Source organism: Brassica rapa, chromosome A09, assembly GCF_000309985.2.
Source record: "Brassica rapa cultivar Chiifu-401-42 chromosome A09, CAAS_Brap_v3.01, whole genome shotgun sequence".
Taxonomy (NCBI): domain Eukaryota; kingdom Viridiplantae; phylum Streptophyta; class Magnoliopsida; order Brassicales; family Brassicaceae; genus Brassica; species Brassica rapa.
In genome coordinates, this window is record NC_024803.2 from 27,948,113 (window position 1) to 27,971,167 (window position 23,055).

The 23,055-nt window shown below is 29.2% G+C and overlaps 2 protein-coding genes across 2 annotated transcripts in view; both read right to left on the minus strand.

Annotated features, from left to right (window-relative positions):
* Window positions 1-304: 304 nt before the first annotated feature.
* Window positions 305-15,216, minus strand: LOC103840471 (putative zinc finger CCCH domain-containing protein 10). Its single transcript, XM_033281389.1, has 9 exons — window positions 15,068-15,216; window positions 14,416-14,530; window positions 14,296-14,334; window positions 14,047-14,133; window positions 13,921-13,974; window positions 13,778-13,849; window positions 13,567-13,665; window positions 13,256-13,482; window positions 305-383 (listed from the first exon to the last, which is right to left on the minus strand). Exons 2-8 carry the CDS (start codon window positions 14,527-14,529, stop codon window positions 13,390-13,392), a joined length of 558 nt encoding a protein of 185 aa, XP_033137280.1. The 5' UTR covers window position 14,530; window positions 15,068-15,216; the 3' UTR covers window positions 305-383; window positions 13,256-13,389.
* Window positions 305-23,055, minus strand: part of LOC103849839 (putative zinc finger CCCH domain-containing protein 10) — a 30,591-nt gene continuing 7,840 nt past the window's right edge. The window contains exons 2-9 of the mRNA XM_033281390.1: window positions 2,184-5,246; window positions 1,541-1,655; window positions 1,421-1,459; window positions 1,172-1,258; window positions 1,046-1,099; window positions 903-974; window positions 692-790; window positions 305-608 (exon numbers count right to left, since the gene is read on the minus strand). Of these exons, the coding sequence (XP_033137281.1) occupies window positions 516-608; window positions 692-790; window positions 903-974; window positions 1,046-1,099; window positions 1,172-1,258; window positions 1,421-1,459; window positions 1,541-1,654 (558 nt within the window). The 5' untranslated portion in view covers window position 1,655; window positions 2,184-5,246 and the 3' untranslated portion in view covers window positions 305-515. The remainder of the gene's footprint in view (window positions 609-691; window positions 791-902; window positions 975-1,045; window positions 1,100-1,171; window positions 1,259-1,420; window positions 1,460-1,540; window positions 1,656-2,183; window positions 5,247-23,055) is intronic.

Genomic DNA, 23,055 nt, shown 5'->3' on the forward strand with positions numbered 1-23,055 from the left:
TAAACAATGAGCTAGAGAAGAAAAATATCAAATATATATATTTAGTTTTATTTGTTAAGTTGCTAATGAATTGGTTTAACTATAACAAATTTGTACAATAGTTTTTTTTTAAATGACTCTATTTTAATAGAATAGATTAATCCAATTCAACTGACCAAATCAGAGGTACATAAGAACTAACTGTATTTTAAATATATTAATTATGTTTATAAATGAGGTTAACAATAATAGATTTCAAAAATATGTATTTATGATCAAACCAGCAAGACAGTATATAGAAGTTTATAACTATAAATTGTAATGATAAAATAAAAGTTTTGATATTAACTTTTGATCTACTTTTTGTTTTTACTGGCTTATCTCCAGAGCATATATGCTCAAATGTATCCGAATCTCAGTATTTATTGTAGTTTAATCAATACAACAACCACGAGGTTAAAAATACGAAAGCTTCACAACGCATCAGTTTCTTGTGTTCCAAGAAGCTGGAATTCTCTTTTGTATCCTCGTAACTATTATAATCCATCGCCTTCTGTATGTATGAATCCAAATTCTGCTAATATCTCTCTGATGCGAATGGCTTCATCAAAATAAACTGTTGGTTTGATCTATAGAAAACCAAGTTCAAAAAACTCTCATGTGATATTTCAGAAAACCAATTTAGAGAAATGTTAGATGAGTCAATTCAAACCTGCTCAAGACTCAAACGAGCCTCTCTCCTCTGCCTCTCAATATCTCTCTTTCTCTGTTCCACTAGTTTCTGTTGATCATTATCATTCGCTTGCATCTCCTGTGAGAATAAGTAATGCAAATGAGAAATAACAGTAAATGACAGGTACTCTGTTTCATCTACTACTAGTTTCTTTTGATCATTATCATTCTTTTGATTTATGTTTCCTTACCCTCAGTTTTTCTCCCTGCGGAATGTCTTCAGCCTCTGTACTCTGCTTCTCAATATCTCCCTGCCTATGTTTCTGCAAATTCTCTTAGAATCTTTCTCTTGGATCACAGTAAATCAAAAGTATAAAAGTTGACATTTAGTTACCCTCTTCTCTGGACTTGACCTTGACGTTGACTCAGTTCTGTATCTTTTCTGGCCCTGAAGAAGAGACTCAGATAACTCTTTCACATTTGGCTGATAAAAACAGTAAAGTTACTGCGATGAAATTACCTGACGCGTATGTTCTGCACGATCCCCTTCCTTTGAGTGATCAAAATCACAATGTGAGCCGTTCTTACATTTTCCTCTCAGAAAAAACTGAAACGAATTTTGCATATATAGGAGCAAATTATTACCTCTTAAATGGTTTAAAAACTAGAACAACTTATCTTCGTTTTGGTAGATGGACAATACGCTTAATTCAACTGCATCACGCTCAGAAAAATATAGTTTTATTCATTCTACAATATGCACTCGTACCTTACACTTTGGCATATTAATCTTCCCTGTTGGTATCTCCTATTAAAATAATTCAACGCAGTAAGCCATAAGGGACAATGCAACTTATAGTAAACTAAATCGATAGTTTTTGTTTTTTACCTTTGGATGATTGTAGCAACAATTTTCTCCGTAGCCGCATCTACCAGTTCTTAGATAAAACTGACAATCTTTTATACCAGGACGAACTGGATACTCACTTGATTCCACCATCATGCTAAGGTATTTAAACATCATATAAACATTAGTACTATACTGATTTTTAATCATTGGATACATAAGCAACAATAAAGTGATATGATTATTTCAAGTTTCAAAATGCTATAAAAGTTAGACCGAGAGAGCATTCTGCAATACTTATCGAGAAAGCACGGTTAAACCACCCATGATTTCACACTTGAGAGGTTTGATCCATGACCTAAACTAGTATGGTAAATTTTCAGTACGCTAGCCTCTAACCCACATTGACTTCTTACATTTTCTTAATTCAAAAAAGTTTTTGAAAAATAACAGTGGTACTTGTAATCAATCAGACTTCCCAAGATGTGCATATTTAATGATTTTCTGTTTCCCTCATACCATAAATGTCATAATAGAATCATATTATAAAATTTGCGAAAAGGGTTCAAACTGATGACGATTCTTCGCAATTTTAGTCGTCAGCCTTTCGAAGAAACCTCTCAATACATAAATCACTATATAATATACGATCAACGATCAATTTCATAACAAGTCACAAACTTACCCTTATAGCAGAAATGTTGAATCGCTTTCAAAAGCAAAATCCTTGCTCAATGACAATGAAAAACCTAATTTTTTGGGCATCACCTAATTTTATTTTCTAAATGATTACTTATGTCATTTTATGTTTTATAACCCCCCCCCCCTCCCCCTCCCCCAAATTAAGTTGATTTCTAGAATAAACGACACATAATATTAGATAAAACGATGCGTTTTTCTTTTTTCTCTATTAACTATAAAATGTATGGGCCGAAATCCAACTAATATTTAGGCTAACAATACTAACGATTAGTCCAACTTTGGATTTATCTAATAAAGTATAATATATGTCTCCAATTTGTCTAACCAAATCACCATAAATTAGTTGTCATTTTACAAGTATTTAACACAGAAATTCATTGATTCACACCTAAGGAATTGCAGGAACCAAGAAGGGTGAGAAAGTCCCACCTGAAAGAAAAAGGCAGGCACTCTCGTCTTTCAACCCCTACAAGATCGCTTTGCTTGTTAACTAACAGATCAAGAAGATCGTTTCGAGTTAATCCGTCAGATTTCCAGTAGGAAATAAAAATATCAAACCGATTTCTGAATGTAAAGATGCAACTAATGTATGATTGGCATATTGAAAGAATGTTTGGAATGGTCATAAGTAAAATGGGAAACAAAAGGGAAAAAATCTAGACATAAAATTTTGATAATTTTCTGAAAGTTTCAAAAGAACATACTTTTGAAACTTTATCTATTTATTTTTGAAAATTAGTGCGCTAATATTATTTTTGTTAAGGTCAAAATAACGAATTAAAGATACAATGCATTTGTACTTTCATTAATCTCTTAACCAAAAAATACATTGCATTGCATTCCTTGTGACCAAAGGATCCGGAGTGTAGTCCATGTTTTTTATTTTGAACGTAAGTCCATCGTTTATTGATTCCTCCTAAAACCCATCGCCTTCTTTTTCTTAAACCCTAGTTGGCTAGTTCTGATATGCCTCTCTGATTCAGAATTTATCTGGGCCCTGGCCTGATGTGAAATTTTAGAAGCTATAAACATTTTTAATAATATAATAATTTTTTTTTGCAATTTGGAAATCTATATACAGTACTCATATAAAAAGCTTCCAGAATTTTTTAAAAATGAAGACCGATAACTTTTTTTTGCTAAATTGTAAATGTCATTAATCAAGAAGGTTTGGTTACAAAATGGATCGCGACCAGATTCTACTCTAAAGCCATTCTGAATCTTAGGGGCCGCAAAAAGTTTTAAAAAACCCCCAAGACACAAAGAGATTAACTCAAAGCTTGCCAAGGATGATGAACTTTGAAGTTAATAAACATTATAGGACAACAGACATCAAATTAAATTCCCCACCCAAGCGCTTCCTGACAACTAGAGTAACCAGACCATCAAGAGAATAGCTAGAGGCAAGTTCAGTCAAGCACTCACCGAAGTGGCTCAAGCAGGGATCGAAAAAGGCGACTGGAGCTCCACTAGAGGAGGAAGAAGCTGAAAAACGGGCTCAAGCTAATGTGGCAGACGACAAAAATGTAGACCTGAGGAAACACCGCTGAAAGTGAAAGCACAAGTTACTGTCAAGCGCAGCCGGTAAATGCAGCTCCCCATCCGGCTACACGACACAATGGATGCGGCAGAGACAGCAAGTAAATGAAGAAGTTATCTTCTGAAGCTTGGGAGAAGGGAAATGAAGAACTGAAGGAGAAGTGAAACTCCTTGGAAAACAAGCGACCGAACCAACAAGAGAAAGCTCCTTGAAAGCAGTTGACGCCATTACAGGGGTTATCCTCAAAATCCCAGAAGTCGACATCGAAAGCAGCAAGGAGAGCCAATCGAACTATGAAAAGCACGCTATGGTTGACGTCAGAGACGAAGGCTGATATTTTATTAGGTTGTGCCCAGATCCAACCCTACTGTGGGGTTCATCAGAAGAAAACTAACTTAAACAGCTCTAATAAGAATCATGGGCGGTCCTAGGCATAAATCAATAAAACATTTGGTGTTGCCCCCAAATTTGTATCCCCAGTTTTAAGTTAATACACATACTTTTTTATATCTGTTTAATTATAAATATTAAGTTATTAAAGTTTTTATTAAATTGTCTATGGTCCCAATAAAAATATATTCTTCGATTTGATGTTTTATAAACCAAATTGAGAGAAATGTTGTTGATTCAATTAAATTATCATTCTAAAACAACAATTAATTGTTATTTTATTAAAATGCTGTTTTTTTAACACAAACCTATATCAAATGAATCTCAAAGTTAGGTGATAGACATAAAGACAAGCTCATCGGCCAGGACCTGTTTCACTAACCTATACCATGAAGTATGAATTTTAAGTCTATATAAGATTTTTATAGTTTGTAATAGAAGTACTCTTTGAAGATCTCTTGTAACATTTATATTCATATAGTTCTCTTTCCCTAGAACTTAAAATTCATACTTCATTGTATAGAAACATTAATGAATATTTAGTTAAACCAATAGAGCAAGAGAGTTTCAACATCATAAATTGCATTTCAAAATATCATTTTCAGCATACCAAATAACTTTACTAATACGTATATGATTCTTTCTCTTAGTAAAAAAATACAAGAGTATTGGCGTCTAAATTTTAGATATGATCAGAATATATTTCTACTTTCAAACATCTTGGATGATTTGCGCTGAATCAAACTCGCAGGAGATGCTTGAGTACCCCAGCTGTTTGTTAAAATTAAAATTTTACTTCTTAAAGTTACAATTATTTGTTAAAAAGTTACAATTATACAACAGATCCCACAATTTTATATATCTACAGAACATAAATTTGTAGGATTTATGGGATAATTGTTTTTGGCCTACTGTTAATATTAGTTCTTTGGTTTCTACGTTTTTGTTCTGAATCCAAAATATATTTCCTTAAAGAGTGAAAACAATGGGTTAAAGATATAACACAAGAGGAAATCAGCTCTGTGGTTTGATCATAAGTTAATAAATATTTATATATTAGGAGGTCCGAATTTCAAGTTTCACATAAGATGAAATATATAATTAATAGAGAAAAGACTAGATCTCGATCCGCGCAACTGCGCGGATGTTTGTTTTCAGATTTAATCATGTATTTAAATGTTAATATAAATATTTCAGATACAATCCTTGTTCGGAAACTCGCTAGGCGTTACGCGTGCGCTCGGGTTGGGCCTAGCGCCTAATGAAAAAATCGGATTTTAATCGGGGATTAATCGGTGATTAATTTTAGGGTTTTATTTTCATTTTTAAAGTAAACGTATGTACAAACTATTGTTTATGTAAATATATGCAAAGGTTGCGTGTGGTCTAGTGGTACAAACGGAGAATGCTTTCAGTTCTGCCCCGGGTTCGACGAGCAGATAAGTCAGTTTTGCTTATTTTTGTATTTTCTTTAATGAGTGGCAGTATCGTAATTACCTCTTCGTTTTCATTTTAGGGTTTTGACGATTCTGCAACTTTTTTTTGCGGCCGCCATAGATTTTCTTCATAGATTTTTTATTTTTTTGTGTGTTTTAGTTGTTGTTTACACATTAAGAGACTATAGAATTCAATACTAATCGATTTTGAGGTTCAAAATCGCCAAAAACATAGTTTTTTTATATTATTCCGCCTAACTATCCGATTGATAGAAAAACGCCACGGACTGAAGCCGCATCACGTTTACTCGCCGGAAAATCGGCCCTCCGCGCCGCGTTTTAGAACAAGGGATACAATAATTTAATATAATTTTATAGTTTATATGTTGTAGTTAATCAATTGTTTAAAATTGTCATATGTATTTGTTGCTTCTTATTATATATTTATTTTATTGTATTTACATTTAGTTATTAGTCAAACTAATACATGAATGAAGCAACATATTTAAAAATTGTTTTTCATTTAATTAATGCTAAATTATGGCCCGCTTTTCAAAGCTGGATTTTTATTTTAGCAATAAATTCTTTTTTTTTACTTTTATTCATTTTAGATGATATATTATTGTATATAGAAAATCTTAATATTATACATGTATTATATAGTTTGCTAATGTTAAGTAGTTATATCATCGTATTATATTTTTAACATGAATATTTTATATTTATGAAAATAAAATTTATGAATTTAATATAAATTTATCATTTTTAGTTCAATATAATAATTTTATTTTAACATGATTGATTATAATTATAAAATAGATAAAAATAGGATAGTGTTTTTCTTTCATTTTATTAACGATAACTGAATATAGTAATGCATAATAATAGTTTCTTGCTAATTACAAAATTAGTGAAAATATTAACATAAAGTTTTTGAAAATTAAAATATCGTTAAAGTATTTATCAAAAGATTTGTTAGAATAAATTTTAAATATAAATATATATATATATATATATATATTTAAAACGAAAATATATCATGATTAAAATAGTTAAAAATATTTATATTATTACCTTTAATGATATATATGTTAATTTTTATACATGTATTATATAGTTTTGCTAATGTTAACCTGTCTTACCAACGTATTATATTTTTGAACATAAAAATTTATAGTTATGAAAATAAGTTATATATATAAATTAGTCAATTTAATATAATTTTACCATATTTAGCTAGTTATGCATTACTATATTTGCACGGTTGCACGAGTCAAATTTATCGGATATTCTATTGTTTTACAGGTATTTTATTTAAAGGGGTAGAAGATTTGAAATTGTTATGGGAAATAAAAATTCATTCTGTGTATCTCAAATTTTAATTAAAAATATGGGAACAAAATGTAGATTTTATGATATGTTACCAACTTACCAGTGATCTCTAATATATAACTATAATATTATATGTTTTTAATTATAAATATATAATCATAGTATTATAAAGGAAATGAAATCAAACTATCTAAAACATTGGACCAAGAGAAACCAAATTTAAAACCTATAAAAAAATAAATTAAAAATATACGTGGAAAAAATCCAAGTCGTCTTCCTCCTTTTGTTGAGCTGGCATTTTAGATTTTGATTAAGAAAATATATGTGATGAAAAATACAGATCATGCCCTCTATTATTAACAATCCGCTTCCAAATTAGAATGTACGATTCCGATCTTCAGTTTTAGAGAATCAAAGCTTGAGTGACGGTTCCATGCTAAATAGACTCTAGGAAGCTCTTAATTTTCCAAAGGTCGAGTTTGGCGAGGCCAAGATAATTGAATTGTTTGGAATTGACCCCTGAGAAATGTATAGTATTAGATGAAAAACCACTTACTTTCTGGTGCACCATGATGAGACTGAAGCAAGTATCGATAATGAGAGCTTTTCTCAGTCAAGGAGAGGGAGAGGTTAATCATCGTAATCCGCAATCCGGGTCTGACCCAAAACCGACCAAATTTGCAATCCTCACTTATCTGATCTACATCGAGAATATTTGAAGAACTTTAAAAACCATTCCCGAATATTGGCTGGATAATCTGGGAAAAAGAAACTTTTTCATAGGTGTTTGATTCATCGTAGCAAGTTTGGTCTTAGTTAACGGTGTTAAAATCTTTGCATTTAGTTTATGGATGAGTTTAATATGATATACGACTTGTATGCTTCGTGAGAATGTAAAATGAAACACACTATTTAGTTTCTAGTGGACAGTCCAACTTTAAAAATCACACATAAAAAATGTTGTGACTTCTATTTATACAAGATAGAGATCCTAATCACAATGTAAAATACATATGTAGATAATGACTAGGTCATAGTTATCTTTATCTCTCAAATCTACATCCTTATCTCTATAATTATCAAGGTAGTTAGAAAGAACCTTTTCATCCCTCATATGAAATAACTAAAGCATATATGTTATATGTTTTTAGCCGTCATGACTATTTTGAAGATAGTTAGAAAGAACCTTTTCATATGAAATTAGTATTTTATTATTTAAAAATCTTGTTAAATATTTTTTACCAATGCTCTAGTTTTATACGAATTAGTAAAGTATATATATTTTTAATTTAAACAGAAAAAATAAGTGAAATGACGTGGAAGTACAACTGGACTGGACCACGTGTGTGAGAACAACAGGAACTTCGAGTGGGATGATCATAGGCAAGCGTTAGAATCTGATTGGACTGTTACAGATTATATGTTTCATTGCATTCACATGCATTCCTTTAAAGCCATAATTATTTCCACCTTAATTTATTACGTGTGCAAGCAAACAAATAACGCAAAATCATTTGATACAGCCATTTAGATTGTCCTTTTCTCAATAACGCTCTTGAAAGGTTTATAGTATGGCCCAAGTTTACATTTAATGCAAACTCTATTGCTTCAAGATTCAATACATTCCACTTCACACTTTCCACTTTATCTTTTATAGTGTGACTGATAACCATCATAGGAACAATAGGAATAGATAAGAAAAGAATGAGTAGGAACACAATTTTAGGAATGATGAGGAATGATGGTTCCTTATCAAAATTAATGAAGAATTGATTTATTCTATAATTCTCTACAAATAAAGGAATGAAGAGGAATGAAAAGGAAAATCTATTCCTCATGAATGGTAAAAAGTTTAAGGAAAATAGTGTTCCTCTTCATTCCCTTGGTCACCAGTCACTTCATGTCATTCCTCTTTCTTCTACATTATCATTCAATACACATTCAACTTGTATCCATTACAATAGTTTTGTTAAATATAATTCAACACTATATTTTATTAATTAATAATTATTTTTTTCTATGTCTAAATTAAATAAATCTAGTCTCTATTTATAGATAATTTAAAATGATAAATTTTAGTATATAAAATAAAAATAAAAATAAATTATGTAATTTATAATGAGATTAATTAGTTTTAAATAACTAAGAAATATCAAAATATCAAAAAAAATTAGAAAGTGACATGTATCGTCGATGGTCCCCACTTTCTTCTTATTCAACACTAATTAATCCACATCATCAAATTTCATTTTTCAACATCCTCATTGTAGGAATTCAACTGTTGAATCTTTTATTCAACATCCCTATTGTACATAGTCTTATGAAAATGATTTTCTGTAATTGTTCAATATATATCCAAAAGCAGAATTAATTTCCAAGGGGTGACAAGTTGAAGGTTGTTTCGCCGACTTATGAATCAACTTGTTGTGTAAAGAATATGTGAACAAGAATATTCTAAACAGTGAAAAGCTATGAAATATAATAAAATGCGACCAAAAAGTTATTTAAGCTGCAAAAGCCTTTTGCTTATGATAAAACCTCTCATATTTTATCCTAAACAGGTGGTTTTGCTTACAAATCTGAGCTCCCAAATTGACAATTTCCTTGACTTTGTCAAACTGTTTGATACATAACAAAACTTGCTGATGTCTACTTTAGGAAGAGAATCTACTTTTGCCAAAAACAGAATAAAGGCAACAAACAAATCTCTTTGAGATTATTGCATCAGTCGCCAAAGGTAACAATATTACCCTTTTGAAGGACAAGTGTTATGGATATCTTTGGTAGGTGTACTCAGACCACTAGCGCGAGAGCCAAATCCATAATATCTAGAAGATGATATAGCTGAGACAAATATTTCCACTGATTTCTCTTCTATTTCTGAGTAATGTCCCATATGTAAAATGATGGATCCAAACTTCTCAACATCGTTATGTTTCTGCATTTACAACTTCACAGGATATCACAGCACAAGAAAATGTTTAGGATACTGAGTAACATTTCCTAAAATAGCAATCATACATCCAAAATACACCGCACAACACAGATTCAGCTCTATCTTATACTATTAAAACAAGAACACTGTCTTAAGTTTAATCTTGACACTATATATTACGAAATATGTCACTGGCTAATACAATAATGTAAACAGGTGTGATATACAAAGCCGATACATATGATATATACAAACATATGTGTAACAACCTATGAAAATTAACAAAGATTGGTATAACATTTGACATAAGTACATATTTTTATTTTTAGAGAAATGTGTTGATTGATTAAAGCAGTGATATAAACCGATATGAATCTCCAAGAAAACTATTGTAATGTGTTAATAGTATGACCGGTATCAAAAACAAATCTATAATGTGTTGGTATAAACAATTGCTAATAGATGACAAAATCAGGACAATAAACAATGAGCTAGAGAAGAAATATATATATATATATATATATATATATCTTATATATTAAAACAGAAGTCACAACCTTGATTCATGTATGATTTTTTTATAAAAATGGATCTAATAGACCTATTACTAGAAATTCATCTTACATTTATCATATTAATTTTTTCTATCATTTATTTTCAAATTAAAGTCACCTAAAATCTAACATTGCCAACTCATCTTTTATTAATCTTGATGATTTGGTTTTACTATATAAAAAATCAATGACATGTGTCTTATAGACCAGATTTATTATAAATGACCATAAATTTTATGTTAATAAGGGTATACATTAGTTCATGGGTCTTATTTCATGTGTCTCTGTCGGTTTCATTAAATACTTAATCGTGTACTATATTTAACCATATACATATAAACGTATCTCATGGCCATAACTTCTATGACAATGCTTGACCAAACTAACTATGTTACTAGTGGCGTTTTATTTTTAGTAAATATGCTTGAGTGATATTTGAGTTATGATTTTCTTTGAATTTATTGTTGCACTTGTGTCGGCCTTATTTGAGTTATTGTTCTCTTTGTATTATATGATCTTTATTTTTTTATATAATGAAACACAGACATCATTTGGAGAAGATGAAGTTGGCTGTTTTCAAAATAATAAAACATCAAATACGGGTATATTCATTTAACAGCAACAATATTTGTTGTTTGTTACACCAATCATATATAAATGGTATAATCCTATAATTCTGTTATTGTAACATTATTGGAAAACAATCAGCATAATATCAAGGAAAAATCTATTCTAATATTAAATAATATAACTCAAAAAGTTACTACTCAAATTACGGGTATATTATTTGCCCGCAACTATATTGGTCGTAGATTTAAAAATTTCATTAAACTTAAATTGATAGAGTCCACCTGTAGTTACTAGAAAATAGTTTCATCTCACCATGAATTTGTATGTATATTATATCATGAACATTTTTCACTTCAACATATTAAAAACATATATCAGTGTTTTTCGTTTAATATTCAATAGTAATAATGTTCAAATATTAGTGTAGATGAATATTTTAATATGTTCATAAATACAAATAAAATTACTAAATAATAAAATATTTATTTATATTACTTATAATTTAACTAAAAATTACAGGTAATATTTTATTTCAAAAATATAAATACAAATAATATTCAAATTTGTTGAAATTTGCATATATTAGTGAGAAAATCTAATAAGATAAATATATAAGTCACAATTACATGTAATAGTTTGAAACAATTAATTGAATAGACAAACATGCACACTATAAAATTATTGTATCAAAAAAAATTATATAAACTTTAAATATATGATTAATTAATGAAAAATATATACCAATAATAACGTAAAAACAGATGTATATGTTTTTTTTTGTCACAACAGATGTATATGTTTATAAAGTGAAAATAAACACCCATTCGAAATCTAGTATCTTATTAAAGTAGAAGTACTTTAAGCTTTTGTTTGGCAACTAACATAGTAGTTAAAAAAAATAATCTTGTTTGAAAACATGAATAGGAGTAAGTTAGAAAAAAAAAAGTAATGAGCTTATGCTTTTAAAAAAATTGGAAGTCCATTACGTTATATTAAAAAATAATAAGCTTATGTTACTTGATATACATATTCAAATCAAAATAATAATTTAAAATTGATTTATATCAAAAATTCATTAAAAATATACGTATATTCAAAATTTGATTTTTACTAACATATTTTCCAATAACCATTATAAAAATATTTTCAATGTATATAAGAAAAATACAATACAAAGCCCAATTTGAAACACCAACTTAAATTATGGTTTTTATATTTCACATTGAAATTTAAAAATATAATATATGTGATTATTAATTTGATTGTCGTATAAAATATTATTAATTATAAGATTACTTATTTGATGCTACGTATAAAATACGATTAACTATATGATAACACATATTTTGTAACCTATGATGACACATATAAGATATATAATAGTGATTAGGGGTGGGCCTTCGGGTTCGTTTTTGGGTCTGTTTGGGATTTCGTGTTCGGTTCAGATCTTTGAGGATTCAGTTCGGATTTGGATAACCAATTTTAAAAAATTTAAATTTGTTATATGCTTTAATTTTTAAAATATCTATAAATAATAGAATATATTACATATAAATTTGAATAACATATGTCAGAGTACTTAACTTAACATATAAATTGGTTTGATTTAAATATTTGGATAGAGAATTAATAATTATTTAAGTATTTTTGGAGTTTCGAGTATAATTTAACTATTTTAAATATTTACGTTTGATTATTTGTATATATTTTCAAGTATTTAAACAAACTTAAAAGTATCATATATATATTCTGGATGTTTTTATATATATTAAATCTAAAAATAATTAATATATAAGTATATAAATCTATTTTGGATACCCAAAATACTTCGGTTCAGATCGGATTAGGTTTCAGTTTTTCAAATACCAAAATTTTGAATAATTCAGATATTTATCAATTTTGGTTCGGATTTGGTACTACTTATTCGGATTGGGATCAGTTCGGTTCTTCGATTTCGAGTTTTGTGCCCAACCTTAAATAGTGACATAAAAAAAATAGCATCATATTTTTAAAAAAATACATCTGCGCGGGCGCGCAGGTCAAAATCTAGTTTAGTTTTATTTTTTAAGTTGCTAATGAATTGGTTTAAAACTATAACAAACTTGTACAATAGTTTTTTTTATTTTAATGACTCCGTTTTTATAGAATAGATTAATCCAATTCAACTGGCCAAATAAGAGGTACATAAGAACTACCTGTATTTAAAATATATTAGTTATTATGTTTATAAATGAGGTTAACAATAATAGATTTCATAAATATGTATTTATGATCAAACCAGAGCATATATGCTCAAATGTATCCCAATCTCAGTATTTATTCGGTAGTTTAATCAATACAACAACCACGAGGTTAAAAAAACGAAAGCTTCACAACGCATCAGTTTCTTGTGTTCCAAGAAGCTGGAATTCTCTTTTGTATCTTCGTAACTATTATAATCCATCGCCTTCTGTATGTATGAATCCAAATTCTGCTAATATCTCTCTGATGCGAATGGCTTCATCAAAATAAACTGTTGGTTTGATCTATAGAAAACCAAGTTCAAAAAAACTTTCATGTGATATTTCAGAAAACCAATTTAGAGAAATGTTAGATGAGTCAATTCAAACCTGCTCAAGACTCAAACGAGCCTCTCTCCTCTGCCTCTCAATATCTCTCTTTCTCTGTTCCACTAGTTTCTGTTGATCATTATCATTCTCTTGCATCTCCTGTGAGAATAAGTAATGCAAATGAGAAATAACAGTAAATGACAGGTACTCTGTTTCATCTACTACTAGTTTCTTTTGATCATTATCATTCTTTTGATTTATGTTTCCTTACCCTCAGTTTTTCTCCCTGCGGAATGTCTTCAGCCTCTGTACTCTGCTTCTCAATATCTCCCTGCCTATGTTTCTGCAAATTCTCTTAGAATCTTTCTCTTGGATCACAGTAAATCAAAAGTATAAAAGTTGACATTTAGTTACCCTCTTCTCTGGACTTGACCTTGACGTTGACTCAGTTCTGTATCTTTTCTGGCCCTGAAGAAGAGACTCAGATAACTCTTTCACATTTGGCTGATAAAAATAGTAAAGTTACTGCGATGAAATTACCTGACGCGTATGTTCTGCACGATCCCCTTCCTTTGAGTGATCAAAATCACAATGTGAGCCGTTCTTACATTTTCCTCTCAGAAAAAACTGAAACGAATTTTGCATATATAGGAGCAAATTATTACCTCTTAAATGGTTTAAAAACTAGAACAACTTATCTTCGTTTTGGTAGATGGACAAAACGCTTAATTCAACTGCATCGCGCTCAGAAAAATATAGTTTTATTCATTCTACAATATGCACTTGTACCTTACACTTTGGCATATTAATCTTCCCTGTTGGTATCTCCTATTAAAATAATTCAACGCAGTAAGCCATAAGGGACAATGCAACTTATAGTAAGCTAAATCGATAGTTTTTGTTTCGTACCTTTGGATGATTGTAGCAACAATTTTCTCCGTAGCCGCATCTACCAGTTCTTAGATAAAACTGACAATCTTTTATACCAGGACGAACTGGATACTCACTTGATTCCACCATCATGCTAAAGGTATTTAAACATCATATAACCATTACTACTATACTGATTTTTAATCACTGGATACACAAGCAACGATAAAGTGATATGATTTTATGATTTTTTCAAGTTTCAAAATGCTATAAAAGTTCGACCGAGAGAGCATTCTGCAATACTTATCGAGAAAGCACGGTTAAACAACCAGTGATTTCACACTTGAGGGGTTTGATCTATGACCTAAACTAGTATGGTAAATTTTCAGTACGCTAGCCTCTAACCCACATTGACTTCTTACATTTTCTTAATTCAAAAAAGTTTTTGAAAAATAACAGTAGTACTTGTAATCAATCAGACTTCCCAAGATCTGCATATTTAATGATTTTCTGTTTCCCTCATACCATAAATGTCATAATAGAATCATATTATAAAATTTGCGAAAAGGGTTCAAATTGATGACGATTCTTCGCAATTTTAGTCGTCAGCCTTTCAAAGAAACCTCTCAATACATAAATCACTATATAATATACGATCAACGATCAATTTCATAACAAGTCACAAACTTACCCTTATAGCAGAAATGTTGAATCGCTTTCAAAAGCAAAATCCTTGCTCAATGACAATGAAAAACCTAATTTTTTGGGCATCACCTAATTTTATTTTCTAAATGATTACTTGTGTCATTTTATGTTTTATAACCCCCCCCCCTCCCCCACCCCCAAATTAAGTTGGTTTCTAGAATCAATGACACATAATATTAGATAAAACGATGCGTTTTTCTTTTTTCTCTATTAACTATAAAATGTATGGGCCGAAATCCAACTAATATTTAGTCTAACAATACTAACGATTAGTCCAACTTTGGATTTATCTAACAAAGTATAATATATGTCTCCAGTTTGTCTAACCAAATCACCATAAATTAGTTGTCATTTTACAAGTATTTAACACAGAAATTCATTGATTCACACATAAGGAATTGCAGGAACCAAGAAGGGTGAGAAAGTCCCACCTGAAAGAAAAGGGCAGGCACTCTCGTCTTTCAACCCCTACAAGATCGCTTCGCTTGTTAACTAACAGATCAAGAAGATCGTTTCGAGTTAATCCGTCAGATTTCCAGTAGGAAATAAAAATATCAAAACCGATTTCTAAATGTAAAGATGCAACTAATGTCTGATTGGCATATTGAAAGAATGTTTGGAATGGTCATAAGTAAAATGGGAAACAAAAGGGACAAAATCTAGACATAAAATTTTGATAATTTTCTGAAAGTTTCAAAAGAACATACTTTTGAACCTTTTTCTATTTATTTTTGAAAATTAGTGCGCTAATATTATTTTTGTTAAGGTTAAAATAACGAATTAAAGATACAATGCATTTGTACTTTCATTAATCTCTTAACCAAAAGACTAGATCTCTATCCGCGCAACTGCATGGGTGTTTGTTTTCAGATTTAGTCATGTATTTAAATGTTAATATATATTTCAGATACAATAATTTAATATAATTTTATAGCTTTTATGTTGTAGTTAATCAATTGTTTAAAATTGTCATATGTATTTGTTGCTTTTTATTATATATTTATCTTATTGTATTTACATTTAGTTATTAGACAAACTAATATATGAATGAAGCAACATATTTAAAAATTGTTTTTCATTTAATTTATGCTAAATTATGGCCCGCTTTTCAAAGCTGGATTTTTCTTTTAGCAATAATTTTTTTTTACTTTTATTCATTTTAGATGATATATTATTGTATATAGAAAATCTTAATATTATACATGTATTATATAGTTTGCTAATGTTAAGTAGTTATATCATCGTATTATATTTTTAACATGAATATTTTATATTTATGAAAAATATAATTTATGAATTTAATATAAATTTATCATTTTTAGTTCAATATAATAATTTTATTTTAACATGATTGATTATAATTATAAAATAGATAAAAATAGGATAGTGCTTTTCTTTCATTTTATAAACGATAATTGAATATAGTAATACATAATAATAGTTTATTGTTAATTACAAAATTAGTGAAAATATTTACATAAAGTTTTTGAAAATTAAAATATCGTTAAAGTATTTATCAACAGATTTGTTAGAATAAATTTTTAATATAAATAAATATATATATTTTAAACGAAAATATATCATGATTAAAATAGTTAAAAATATTTATATTATTAGCTTTAATGAAATATGTGTTAATTTTTATACATGTATTATATAGTTTGCTAATGTTAACCCGTCTTACCAACGTATTATATTTTTGAACATAAAAATTTATAGTTATGAAAATAATTTATATATAAATTAATCAATCTAATATAATTTTACCATATTTAGCTAGTTATGCATTACTATATTTGCACGGTTGCACGGGTCAAATTTATAGGATATTTTATTGTTTTACAGGTATTTTATGTAAAGGGGTAGAAGATTTGAAATTGTTATGGGAAATAAAAATTCATTCTGTGTATCTCAAATTTTAATTAAAAATATGGGAACAAAATGTAGATTTTATGATATGTTACCAACTTACCGGTGATCTCTAATATATAACTATACTATTATATGTTTTTAATTATAAGTATATAATTATAGTATTATAAAGGAAATGAAATCAAACTATCTAAAACATTGGACCAAGAGAAACCAAATTTAAAACCTATAAAAAAATAAATTAAAAATATACGTGGAAAAATCCCACCAAGTCGTCTTCCTCCTTTTGTTGAGCTGACATTTTAGATTTTGATTAAGAAAATACATGTGATGAAAAATACAGATCATGCCCTCTATTATTAACAATCCACTTCCAAATTAGAATGTACGTTTCCGATCTTCCGTTTTAGAGAATCAAAGGTTGAGTGACGGTTCCATGCTAAATAGACTCTAGGAAGCTCTTAATTTTCCAAAGATCGAGTTTGGCGAGGCCAAGATAATTGAATTTTTTGGAATTGACCCCTGAGAAATGTATAGTATTAGATGAAAAACCACTTATTTTCTGGTGCACCATGATGAGACTGAAGCAAGTATCGATAATGAGAGCTTTTCTCAGTCGAGGAGAGGGAGAGGTTAATTATTGTAATCCGCAATCCGGGTCTGACCCAAAACCGACCAAATTTGCAATCCTCACTTATCTGATCTACGTCGAGGATATTTGAAGAACTTTAAAAACCACTAGGTGACCGGTCCGCACAGGGTGCGGGCATAAGAACATGATCGGTCCGTACTATGTGTTCTCTCTCGGCCCGTACCTCACAAGAGGGAACACAGTAACGTCAGTATGAAGAGGCAGATATTGTGTGTATGTATAATTGCAACGTCACAAAATATTTTGTGTGTTTACGAAGATACTTTCATTCAAAAAATAGAATAAATAGTGTATAGTTTTAGAAGTAACAGATTTTATATTATCATTAATTAGAATTGTATTGTATATGTTTCATAATTCTTTATTTTAGGTGAATAATATTATTTTTCCATAAATAATAAACAAACAATTATGTAGACATATTAAAAGAAAATATAATAAAAATCAAAATATTATCCATAAATAATATAAATTATGAAGTACATTTCTCGATAAGAAAGCAAATTCAATTAGAAACTTGCAAAAAATTAAATAAATTTTGTAAGCAATTTGACGGGTTAACATTATTTGATAGAGGATAAAACTATTATAATTATCTTATATAAAATTTCGTTCATTTTATTTTATAGGTTATAAATATTAAAAGTAATAAATAAAACATTATTAGTCTTTCAATAATTTCGAGAATAGTTTTCATAAATTGTTATTTGTAATATTCGTTAGATTATATGGCAAGTGATGTTAAACGTCAATAAGTTAAACAATTCTTCCATATTTGGAAAATATATATATATATAACGATGACAAATTAAATTGTAGAGTATGTAAACACATGTTTTCTACCAGCGTGAGTTAGAACACCGCCGTATTTAAGAATCATAAGGGCCTCTACAGGTCTTTATTCTTCGCCTTCACCATCCCACTTCAGCGGCTTCAGTTGAACATTCTTGTATATCCCTGAGAAATTTCCTTCCTGCGCCATTCCAAAAGGTTCTCTGCTGTGAGAAAATAACCTCATGAATTAAATAAAAAATGCATAATGCTAGCTTACTTATAAGATAGTATATTCAACAAAAAAATGATATAAGATAGTATTACTAAATGATACTATGTAATACTTTCCCGGACAATATTCAACAAAGAGAGAGAAAGTACTAAAAAACCTCTTCAAGAACTGCATTAACTTGGCGAAGCTTCTCAGCATGTTCAATCAAGGTTTTCTGGATAACTATCACTCTCACGACCTGGTCTACATATAAAAAAAAAAAAAGACCATATTGTCGTTACCAGTATTCAACACATGGTAAAGATATACCAGACATGCTTTTTGGAGACAAGACACAAAGAGTTGAGTTCAGGGTTCTAAAGATGAGGAGCCTTTGCGTCTAAACACATTTTTCTTAGCACACAAGCAGCATTGTCGTAATACCTTAATAGTATCAGAGGAGAGATTTGTGAATAATACTTTAAAGAATGAAAAGAGAATGTTTGTATTTTAAGATCTTGGGTGTCTCCTATATATATACAGTCGATTTATTCTCATATTAATGATTTTAATATTTTGCACAATAAATAATAAAATCGTTTAAAGAAAGATATTAAATGTGTATTGTCAAAAAATGATTTGCATATGATATGATTTTAAGTTGCGCAAGTAATCCATATTAGAAAGATAAGTTATTAAAAACAAACAACCTAATTAGAAACATTAAAATATTTTCTAAGCAATGTAATAAATATGATATGAACATGCGTAAGTTTACCGTTTGAATAATAAGGAAAGTTTTTAATATTTGTCTTAATTCTAAATTTTGCCCAAGGGTAAACTAAATCGATAAAATTTAATGATTTCAACTTGCGCAAGTAATCCATATTGTGAATAAGTTATTTGCATATTTAAAGATTTCAACTTGCGCAAGTAATCTATATTAGAAAGGTAAGTTATTAAAAACAAATTTTGTCAATAAGTTATTTGCATATTTAATGATTTCAACTTTCGCAAGTAATCCATATTAGAAAGGTAAGTTATTAAAAACAAATAACCTAATTAGTAGGGATGGGCACTTTACCCGATATCCGAAGTGGCACCCGAACCCGATCCGAAAAAACCCGAACTGAAATCCGAACCGAAGTAGCAAAATACCCGAACAGGTATTGAATAAGAAGAGATTGGATACCCGAACCCGAACGGATAATACCCGTATCCGAATGGATATCCGAAGATAACCGAACATATGTATAATTAACCTTATATTTTTAGTTTACATCTCTCATTTTATATAAAATATTTATATTGATACTACACATACTTTAAGTTCATATGATATACATACAATTACGAAAAAAATGATTTGCTACTCACTTAAAATGCATGTCAAGTTTTTTATTTAAAAAATTAACAAAAAGTTACATCCAAAATTTAAAAAAAAATCTAAATTAATGCCTTTTTAGTTTTAAAATGTTATGTCCAAATCTATTAACTATTCAATCTATTAAAAATAAAAAATTAGTTAACTTAAAGTTATATTTTTAAATATAAGAAACTTGAGAAATAAAAATTTTAATTTTTTTTTTCAAAATCTAAATATCCGAACCAGATCCGAAATAACCGAATCCGAACTAAAAATACCCGAACCCGACCCGAAGTACAGAAATACCCGAACGGGTTCTACACCTCTATACCGAAATACCCAAAAATCCGAAATATCCGACCCGAACCCGAACGGATACCCAAGGCTAAACTAAATCGATAATTATTATCCCCTAGCTATATATGGGCTTAACGAAATCGACAATAGTTTTGGGCTTGTCTACATAAGCGATTGATTAAAATAAATGAAAAAGAAAAATTCAAAAAAAAACAGCCAATAGAATTATAACGTTTTTCTTGAGAAGCTCTATATGAGTGCCACCTCAGCAGAAATCACTAAAGTGACTTCTCTTTTAATGTATAGGGGGATTCCCGAATATTGGCTGGATAATCTGGGAAAAAGTAACTTTTTCATAGGTGTTTGATTCATCGTAGCAAGTTTGGTCTTAGTTAACGGTGTTAAAATCTTTGCATTTAGTTTATGGTTGAGTTTAATATGATATACGACTTGTATGCTTTGTGAGAATGTAAAATGAAACACACTATTTAGTTTTTAGTAGACAATCCAACTTTAAAAATCACACATAAAAAATGTTGTGACTTCTATTTATACAAGATAGAGATCCTAATCACAATGTAAAATACATATGTAGATAATAACTAGTTAGGTCATAGTTATCTTTATCTCTCAAATCTACATCCTTATCTCTATAATTATCAAGGTAGTTAGAAAGAACCTTTTCATCCCTCATATGAAATAACTAAAGCATATACGTTATATAATTTTAGTCGTCATGACTATTTTGAAGATAGTTAGAAAGAACCTTTTCATATGAAATTAGTATTTTATTATTTAAAAATCTTGTTAAATATTTTTTTACCAATGCTCTAGTTTTATACAAATTAGTAAAGTATATATTTTTAATTTAAAAGGTTTAAATAAACTGAAAAAATAAGTGAGATGACGTCGAAGTACAACTGGACTGGACCACGCGTGTGAAAACAACAGGAACTTCGAGTGGGATGATCATAGGCTAGCGTTAGAATCTGATTGGACTGTTACAGATTATATGTTTCATTGCATTCACATGCATTCCTTTCAAGCCACAATTCTTTCCACCCCAATTTATTACGTGTGCAAGCAAACAAATAACGCAAAATCATTTGATACGCCATTTAGATTGTTCTTTTCTCAATAACGCTCTTGAAAGGTTTATAGTATGGCCCAAGTTTACATTTAATGTTGCTTCAAGATTCAATACATTCCACTTCACACTTTCCACTTCATCTTTTAACATTTCATGTCATTTCTCTTTCTTCTACATTATCATTCAACACACATTCAACTTGTATCCACTACAATAGTTTTGTTGAATAAAATTCAACACTATATTTTATTAATTAATAATTATTTTTTCTATATCTAAATTAAATAAACATAATCTCTATTTATAGATAATTTAAAATGATAAATTTTAGTATATAAAATAAAAATAAAAAATAAATTATGTAATTTATAATGAGATTAATTAGTTTTAAATAACTAAGAAAATATCAAAATATCAAAAAAAATTTAGAAAGTGACATGTATCGTCGGTGGTCCCCACTTTCTTCTTATTCAACATGTTGAATCTTTTCAACACTAATTAATTCACATCATCAAATTTCATTTTTCAACATCCTCATTGTAGGAATTCAACTGTTGAATCTTTTATTCAACACCCCTATTGTATATAGTCTTATGAAAATGATTTTTTGTAATTGTTCAATATATATCCAAAAGCAGAATTAATTTCCAAAGAGTGACAAGTTGAAGGTTGTTTCGCCGACTTATGAATCAACTTGTTCTGTAAAGAATATGTGAACAAGAATATTCTGAACAGTGAAAAGCTATGAAATATAATAAAATACGACCAAAAAGTTATTTCAGCTGCAAAATGCAAAAGCCTTTTGCTTATGATAAAACCTCTCACATTTTGTCCTAAGCAGGTGGTTTTGCATACAAATCTGAGCTACCAAATTGACAATTTACTTGACTTTGTCAAACAGCTTGATGCATAACAAAACTTGCTGATGTATACTTTAGGAAGATAATTTACTTTTGCCAAAAACAGAATAAAGACAACAAACAAATCTCTTTGAGATTATTGCATCAGTCGCCAAAGGTAACAATATTTACCCTTTTGAAGGACAAGTGTTATGGATATCTTTGAGAGGTGCACTCAGACCACTAGCGCGAGAGCCAAATCCATAATATCTAGAAGATGATATAGGTGAGACAAATATTTCCACTGATTTCTCTTCTATTTTTGAGTAATGTCCCATATATAAAATGATGGATCCAAACTTCTCAACATCGTTATGTTTCTGCATTTACAACTTCACAGGATATCACGGCACAAGAAAATGTTTAGGATACTGAGTAACATTCCCTAAAATAGCAATCATACATCCAAAATACACCGCACAACACAGATTCAGCTCTATCTTATACTATTAAAACAAGAACACTGTCTTAAGTTTAATCTTGATACTATATATTACGAAATATGTCAGTCGCTAATACAATAATGTAAACCGGTGTGATATACAAAACCGATACATATGATATATACAAACATATATATAACAACCTATGAAAATTATCAAAGATTGATATAACATTTGACATAAGTACATGTTTTTATTTTTAGAGAAACATATTGATTGATTAAAGCAGTGATATAAACCGATATGAATCTCCAAGAAAACTATTGTAATGTGTTAATAGTATGACCGGTATCAAAACCAAATCTATAACGTGTTGGTATACACAATTGCTAATAGATGACAAAATCAGGACAATAAACAATGAGCTAGA

Excerpts from the sequence above, each read along its gene's own strand:
- LOC103840471 (XM_033281389.1), bottom strand. The coding sequence starts at position 14,529 with ATGATGGTGGAATCAAGTGAGTATCCAGTTCGTCCTGGTATAAAAGAT. Across the intron at positions 13,666-13,777 it reads CGCAGGGAGAAAAACTGAGG|GAGATGCAAGAGAATGATAA; the intron begins GTAAGGAAACAT and ends TTATTCTCACAG. Across the intron at positions 13,483-13,566 it reads CTCGTTTGAGTCTTGAGCAG|ATCAAACCAACAGTTTATTT; the intron begins GTTTGAATTGAC and ends GGTTTTCTATAG.